Source organism: Cervus canadensis, chromosome 29 (assembly GCF_019320065.1).
Source record: "Cervus canadensis isolate Bull #8, Minnesota chromosome 29, ASM1932006v1, whole genome shotgun sequence".
Classification (NCBI taxonomy): domain Eukaryota; kingdom Metazoa; phylum Chordata; class Mammalia; order Artiodactyla; family Cervidae; genus Cervus; species Cervus canadensis.
The window spans coordinates 42819347-42827108 of record NC_057414.1 but is presented as its reverse complement, the minus strand read 5'-3'; the positions used below and the strand labels follow the sequence as shown (position 1 = coordinate 42827108).

General features: G+C 57.9%; 1 protein-coding gene across 1 annotated transcript; it reads right to left on the bottom strand.

Annotated features, from left to right (window-relative positions):
* Positions 1-617: 617 nt before the first annotated feature.
* LOC122431193 (glutathione S-transferase P) lies at positions 618-3766 on the bottom strand. Its single transcript, XM_043452342.1, has 7 exons — positions 3411-3766; positions 3177-3212; positions 2798-2904; positions 2589-2676; positions 1976-2079; positions 1053-1160; positions 618-886 (listed from the first exon to the last, which is right to left on the bottom strand). Coding segments are annotated over exons 1-7 (633 nt in total). The 5' UTR covers positions 3412-3766; the 3' UTR covers positions 618-697.
* Between the last annotated feature and the right edge of the window lie 3996 nt (positions 3767-7762).

Here is a 7762-nt window from a genome sequence, read left to right as displayed (position 1 = left end):
CCGCCCCAGCGGGGGCTGCTCTGAGCCACTCAGCTCCTCTCCACGCCCCTCCTCTTGGCCAAGGGCCCCTCAGCTCCTGCTGTCCTGCACAGGGGCCCTCTGGCAGGTGGCTGGCTGAGACCAGAAAGCATGTTTATTTAAGTGAAGCTGTCTCTCTAGACTGTGTGGATGTCCAGCGCGGGGACCGTAGTTAATTTCTCTTCCTGTTTTTCTTTTCCTTTCCCCTCTTTGTTTCTGGAGTTCAGTAAACACAGACCAGCCCAAGGGCTTCAGGAAGACACCGATTATGTTTTGAAAGTGAAAGTGTTAGTCACTCAGTTGTGTCTGACTCTGCAATCTCAGGGACTGTAGCTCACCAGCCTCCTCTGTCCATAGAATTCTCCAGGCAAGAATACTGGAGTGGGTTGCCATTCCCTCCTTCAGGGGATCATCCTGACCCAGGGATCAAACCTGGGTCTCCTGCATATGAGGCAGATTCTTTCCTGTTTGAGCTACCAGGGAAGCCCGATTGTGTTTTAGGATCCAAGTATCCCAGCCAGCTGCCCCGGCCTTCCCCAAGCCTGAGAGTCCGAGAGGATCAGGGAGGCCCCCTGCCCAGAAAACTCAAGGCTCACTGCTTCTCTCTTGGAAGTTTTATTGGTCCTGGGGAAAGGGAAGCAAGCAGCCCCCTGCCTCCTGCAGAGAGTGCTGCAAGCGCTCACTGTTTCCCGTTGCCGTTGATGGGCCGGTTCACGTGCTCCGGGGAGGCCAGGAAGGCCTTGAGCTTGGGCCGGGAGTTGAGGCGGGCCACGTAGGCTGAGAGCAGGGGGAAGGAGTCCAGGCAGCTGGGGGCCAGGACCTGGTTAATCCGAAGCAGGTCCAGCAGGTTGTAGTCCGCAAAGGAGATCTGCAGGGCCGAGCAGGGTGGGACTCAGAGGGTGTGGGAGTTGGGAGGCAGGGCGCCCGAGGCGGTCCCCAGCTTCGCTGAACCCATGACCCCCATGCTGTCTCTGCACGGGTGCGCCATGTGGACAGAGTGGGGTGCGGAAGGGGCGCGGACGGGGCCGGCTCACCTGGTCGCCCACGATGAAGGCCTGGCCACCCTTGTTCTGGGACAGCAGGGTCTCGAAAGGCTTCAGGTGCTGGGGCAGTGCCTTCACATAGTCCTCCTTGCCCGCCTCCTGCCAGAAAGAGGCCACTGCATATCATCCTCCTGGCCCTGGCCTGCTGCCCACCCCGTCCCCATCCCCTGCCCTCAGGGATGCTCCCTTCCGTCTGCTCCATCTCAGTGGATCCCACCCGCCCAGCCCCGCCCTCCTCTCCTCACTCCCCACCCCAGGCTATTGCCACATCCTCTCCATTTCAGAGGCTGAGCCTTCTCTAGTCCACTCTTGTCACGATCACTCCCCAGGCTTGCAAAAGCCTCACAGGATCTTTCCAGATCGCACAGACACCATCCTGCTTAGACTCCCCAAAGAGCATCTCCAAGCCAGCTGGCCGAGGCCTTCAGGAGCGGGCCTGCTGTCCCTCCAGCTCCATCCATCTCCTGACACTCTCCTTCGCACACACACAGAGGCACACCGTGCCTCTGCGAAACTGCTCCCAAGTACCCAGATGTGCCCTGTGCCTGCACACTTCGTGCATCTGAAAGTACCAGCATCCCTTCCAGAAGCTCCTCCTTTCTGCACCTGCTCCAGGAAGCCCTCCTGACCTCCCTGGGCTGAGGATCAGGGAACCACCTCTGGCTGGTCGTCTCCTGTCCTAGCACCGTTCTGCCATGGCCTGCTACCTGACCGGGTCCCTTCTCCAGGCAGGGAGGCAGTGGGGTATGTCCAGTCTATAATGGCTCTTGATTCCCACCACCCCCTCCCCAGAACCGGAAGCAGCCCCGGGGTGGGGATCAGCCACAGCCACAAGAGGGGGCGGTATAGGGCGAGAAGGAAACCAGCCCCTTTCTTTCTTTGTCCTCCGTGTCCACCCCCGCGCCCGCGCTTACATAGTTGGTGTAAATGAGGGAGATGTATTTGCAGCGAAGGTCCTCCACGCCGTCATTCACCATGTCCACCAGGGCCGCCTCCCGCTGGTCCTTCCCATACAGCCCTGGGGTGGCGGGAGAGCAGAGGGCGTGAGTGGGAGCCTGAAAGCCACGGCAACCTGACCCCCCCGCAGGCAGGCCACGTGGCTGCCAGTGTGCCTGGGCCAGGCAGGAAGAAAGGGGCTGAGTCCGCGCTCAGAATTCTGGGGCAGGTGGCCCCGCTATAGGGCAGGGATCTTCCCAACCCAGGGACCGAATCCAGGTCTCCTGCATTGCAGGCGGATTCTTTACCAGCTGAGCCACAAGGGAAGCCCAAGAATACTGGAGTGGGTAGCCTATCCCTTCTCCAGCGGATCTTCCCGACCCAGGAATCGAACCTGGGTCTCCTGTGTTGCAGGCGGATTCTTTACCAACAGAACTACCAGGGAAGCCCTAGATCACCTCCACACGCCTCCATTCCACAGGGTAGCTGGGCGATTTGATTGACATGGAGGAGGCTCAGCAGGTGCTCAGGAAGGCTGGCTGATGGCGCCGCCCCGGCCTGGGCTGAGCCTCCTGCAGGGCCAGGACTCACCGAGGGTGCGGCCCAGGTGTCGCAGAATGGCGTTGGACTGGTACAGCGTGAGGTCTCCGTCCTGGAACTTGGGGAGCTGCCCGTACAGCTGGGGGGATGCACAGCTCTGTCAGAGGTGCTGGGCTCGGCTGCCCCTCGCCCTAGTGTTGCGCCCCACTCGCCCCCACAAGGTCCGGCCCCTGAGCTGGGTACGGGACAGAAGTACTCACGCAGGAGGCCTTGAGGGGGCCCTGCAGCCAGGTCTGCATGGCCACCACCTCCTCCTTCCAGCTCTGGTCCTGGTCGGCCAGCAGCATGCGCATGGCCTCGCAGCGCCCTGGGGGAGGGGAGGACGGGGCAGTGAGGGTGGGCAGTGCCCTGGGCAGGGGCCAAGGGGCTGGAGGCTGCTCGGAAGACCTCACAGCGCACGGCGGAGGGGAGGGCCAGGGCCGCGAGGCTTGAGGTACGCTAGCCCGGGCAGCTCCAGGGCCCAGGAAGGAGGCTCGAGTTAGTAGCCACGTGACGCCAGGGGAGAAAGCTGGGGTGTGGGCTGCAGCCTCCAGCCTCTGGCTCCCCTCCCACCCCCACCCTGCCGTCCCAGGCCCCTACCTTGAACCGGGAAGTAGACGATGGTGTAGGGCGGCACTGCAAGATGCACAAAGAAGCCGGTTAGCGGCGGGAGAGGCCTGTTCCGCGGGAGACGACACGGGCCCGTCCTCCCCGGGGTCCCATCCCCGGCTCTGGGCGCTCCAGCCCGGCCCCTCGAGAGCCCCAACTGTCCCCCCAAACACCCTGGGCGCCCCCCTCGGAATCCCTGGGAGCCCCAGGCAGCGGGGAACTCACTCCTGGCGACGGGGAAGTCGGCAAAGGCGGCGGCGGCAAACCTCCAGCGCGCTCGGCAGCGGCCTGAGCCTTATAGCGGTGGGCGCGCCCCGCCCCGGCCCGGCCCGGCCGGCCCGCCCCCCGTGCTGAGTCACGGCGCTGGCCACGAGCCGCGGCGCCGCTGCCCCCCCACCCCACCGCTTAATCTCCGTCCCCTGGGGGCCCGCAGCCTGCCCGGGACCGACTGCCGAACATCTGCCAGGCATTGATGGGCGAGGGCTTCCAGAGCCCGGAGGGTCCGCGCAGTCCGACCCCTTCTGGGGTCGCAGACCCCAGACGCGCAAACCCCTGCGTGTGGGCACTTGTTCAACAGACAAAAGGCAGAGGCTTCACACAAAGACGGAGACACACCCCTGTGCACCGACGCCCGCACACCCAGATCACACCCTAGGTTGTCTTTTCAGACTCATGGACCGTTTGGAGGCCACCTTGGGGTTCTTGTGTGACTCATGTGCCCTGCTGCCCCTTCCTTACCATTTTTCTCTAAATTAATTAATTTAAAAATTAATCGGGCTTCCCAGATGCTGCTAGTGGTAAAGAACCTGCCTGCCAGTGCAGGAGACCCTGGTTCGATCCCTGGGTCGGGAAGATCCCCTGGAGAAGGTCATGGCAGTCCACCCCAGTATTCTTACCTGGAGAGTCCCATGGACAGAGGAGCCTGGCGGGCTACAGTCCGTGGGGTCACAGAGCTGGAGAAGAGTGAGGCGACTGAGCACACACAAAAATTAATGAATTCTCACTTCAGCTCAGATATGCCTGCAGAGGGAACCTGTCTTACTCCCCTAAGTGGAAACCAGCACCACTTGTGACATGCACCTCACCATAGAAACGCGACCTGAGAACAATATGGTTTTTTAAATCCCAGACAATGGGACACTGTGTGTGTGTATGTGTGTCAGTTGCTCAGTCCTGTCCGACTCCTTGTGACCTCATGGACTGTGGCCTACCAGGCTCTGTGGTGCATTAAATTCTCCAGGCAAAAATACTTGAGTGGATTGCTATTTCCTTCTCCAGGAGATCTTCCCGACCTAGAGATCAAACTCAGGTCTCCTGCACTGGAGGCACATTTTTTACGGTCTGATCTTCCCTTTTCAAACGTGCCACTAGCAGCAAAATTAGGAGTTTCTGGCACAATAACACCCAGCCGATCAGCGTCCTTCAGTTCCATCAGGATTGAGAGCGATTTTAAAGGATTCCAGGACAAGCATCCAAGGTATTTAACCCCAACTGTCCACCTGGGAGCCCCTTTCCGGATTGTTCAGGCCCTACTCTGGGTCTCCCTGATGGCAGTGATGGAGAAAGCTTCAGAGAGGGGTGTCCAGGTGGTGTTTCATAAGGACCCCTCCCCTAGAGCTGGCTGAGCTGGCTGAGACTCCAGAGGAGCCAGGCCCCAAGCAGGACGCCTTGGGCTGGGCCCTGGGCAAGTTCTCCAAGCACATCCAAGTGGAAGCTTCTGGACTTGCTGACTGTGTGGGGAAGGAAGCCTTATGGGAGACAGAGAGGGGGACCCAGGAGGAGAGACAGCCACTGGGAGGACATCCAGCATCCTGCTGGACCTGGTGAGTCCAGGTGTTTGTGGGATTGGGGTGGCGGTGGGAGCAGAGGCAGAAAGAAAACCCAGACAGGAGTCAGAAGAACCGCGTTCCTGCCTAAAGACCAGTGCAGCTCTCCTGACCCCCTGACATCTCCTGCACCCCTACCCGCCCCACCCCAGCAGGGATTCTTCAGGGGCCATGCAAAGCTTGAGCAATACCATCAATATGTAACTTACTAAGTGTGCAATGAAACAATCATTTCCTTATACATCACGACTGGCCCGGGCAGAGGTGGTACAGGCGAGGACAGGCACTGCTGTGAGGCAATCAATTCTGGCCCCCGGCAGGGCTGGGCCAAGCCATCGGCACAGCATCACTCCAGGTTCCCACCCCCCCAGGGGCCAGCACTTAGGGTCTCTGCTCCTCCCCACTCACAACCCTCTTCCCTCAGGTCCCACCAACACCGTCTTCATCCCTTAAGGTACACAACTCTCTTTTTCTTCCAGAAGAGCTCCCTTTGCTTATTTGACCTGAGCAAAGAGTCACCTGAAATTTGCCTCCCCCAGTTCTTAACATCTGGTATTCAATGAACTACAAAGAGCAAAGAAAAAAAATTAAGAAACAGTTGCAATTTTATATCAAAAACAACACGCTTGTACAGTTCCCTTCCTGCTACATTCTCCCTTGGCAGCACATTCCACAGCCCTGATGAGGACCACGCGCCCCCCACCTGCAAAGACACATCCACACCCGCACAACCCTTTGACACACATCACACATGCAAACACACCTGCACACCCCCACACAACATGATCGGGACTAGAATCTCACCAGGCCCCGCAGAGGCCCCCTCGTCTGGGCTCTCCAGGGCCTGAGAGGGACAGCCAGGCCTCAGGTCTCCGTGTACAGGCAGGGTCCTTTCTGCTGCCCACTCTCTCAGTCGTGGCCGACTCTCTGCGATCCCGTGGACTGCCACACGCTAGGCTTCCCTGTCCTTCACCAGCTCCTGGAGCTCGCTCAAACTCACGTCCATCGAGTCGGTGATGCCATCCAACCATCTCATCCTCTGTTGTCCTCTTCCCCTCCTAGGTCTGGGCAATTGAAGTGGGGGGTTGAGGTGGATGAGATTGGGGGTGACCCTGGCTGGTGTTCCCCGCCCCACCCGTCCTGCTGTGGCCCCAGCCCCAGATCTCTGTCCCTTTCGCACGGTTCTGAGTAGACTTAACTCAACCTCGCTGATTGCCCTGGGGTACACAGGAGCGTTTGTCTACCCCTGCCCGCCTTCCCCGTGCCGTGTGGGCCTTAAGAGATCTCCAGGGTGCGTTTTATTTTTTCAGGCAGGGCTTCATTGGGGCCTCTACCCGGGTTTGATCCCTGGGTCAGGAAGGCCCCCTGAAGGAGGAAATGGCAACCCATTCCATTGTTCCTGCCTGGAGAATTCCATGGACAGAGGAACCTGGTGGGCTGCAGTCCGTGGGGTCCCAAAGAGTCTGACACGACTGAGCGACTAATACTTTCACTTTTACTTTCTGGTAAGAGCAAGGGAGATGGAAAACAGAGCAAACAGCAGTTGCCCTTGCTCTCTGGCATGTTGTGGGGGGCAGTGGTGGTGAGTTTGTTCTTATATTGAGTGAGGGTAGGGGTGCGACCAGGGGTCAGGCCAGAGGGCTGGCTTAGGTGTTTTGTCCACTCCTCTGTTGGTTCCTGAGTTCATTTCAGCTTTTCGCGTCCCCCTCTCCCACGGTGCAGTCGCAGGGCCATCCCGGGCTGTCCCGCCTGCTGGACCTCAAGGGTGTGTGTGGTGTGTGTGTAGCACGCATACTCCTCAGATTCTGGCCCGCTGTCATTGCTCCGGCCCCACCCTCCCCCTTTATGTGCATTTAGTGAGTTCCGTGTTCCCTTTATCCCACATTCCATTCTGCTGCGTCCCAGGTGTGTGAACACTCGATTTACATAAGTAGCGCCAGGCTGCCGTCCAAATGGCTGCTCCAGCCGGCCCCAAACCCCAGCTACTCTTCAGATTCATTCCAGACCCTTGTACCCCCAACACGCAGCATCAGCAGCTTTGGCATGTTTGCCAGTCCCAACGGTAGAAAGTTGTTCTGAATGGCATCCCTTTTTACTAAGGATCTGCATCATCTCTTCCCATGCACCTTGAATTTTGCTTTCCTCTTCTGTTTTGCCCTTCATATCTTGACCATTTTCTATTTGATTTGCTGCCTATTTCTTGTTGATTTGCAGAAGTTTATTCTAGATATCGGGCTTCCTTGATGGCTCAGACAGTAAAGAATCTGCCTGCAATGATGGAGGCGCTGGGTTCCCATCTGGGTTGGGAAGATCCCCTGGAGAAGGGAATGGCTACCCACTCCAGTATTCTTCTTGCTTAGAGAATCCCATGGACAGAGGAGCCTGGAGGGGGACAGTCCTTGAGGTCACAAACGTTTCAAGCATTACAAAAACCTTCTCTGTTCACTCTCTTTTCCCTTTGTTCAAGATGTCTCTCGTTAAACAGTGTAATCAAATTCATAGATGTGTTTCGGTAAACAATGTAATCAAATTCATCAGGAGGCTTTTCTCTGGGGGAGTGGATTGCTTGTGTTTTGTGCTTTTGAAACTTTGTTTAAAAATCCTTTTATTTCTGAAAGTTTCTATTTTGTTCTGTGTTGTTTTTAGCTGTGCTGTGGGGCATGAGGGATCTTACTTCCCCAACAAGAGATGTAAACTGTGCCCTTTGCATTTGAAACATGGAGTCCTAACCACTTAGCCACGTGGAAGTCC

Excerpts from the sequence above, each read along its gene's own strand:
- LOC122431193 (XM_043452342.1), bottom strand. Across the intron at positions 2,905-3,176 it reads CGTCTACTTCCCGGTTCAAG|GGCGCTGCGAGGCCATGCGC; the intron begins GTAGGGGCCTGG and ends CCCCTCCCCCAG. Across the intron at positions 2,080-2,588 it reads ACACCTGGGCCGCACCCTCG|GGCTGTATGGGAAGGACCAG; the intron begins GTGAGTCCTGGC and ends CCGCCACCCCAG.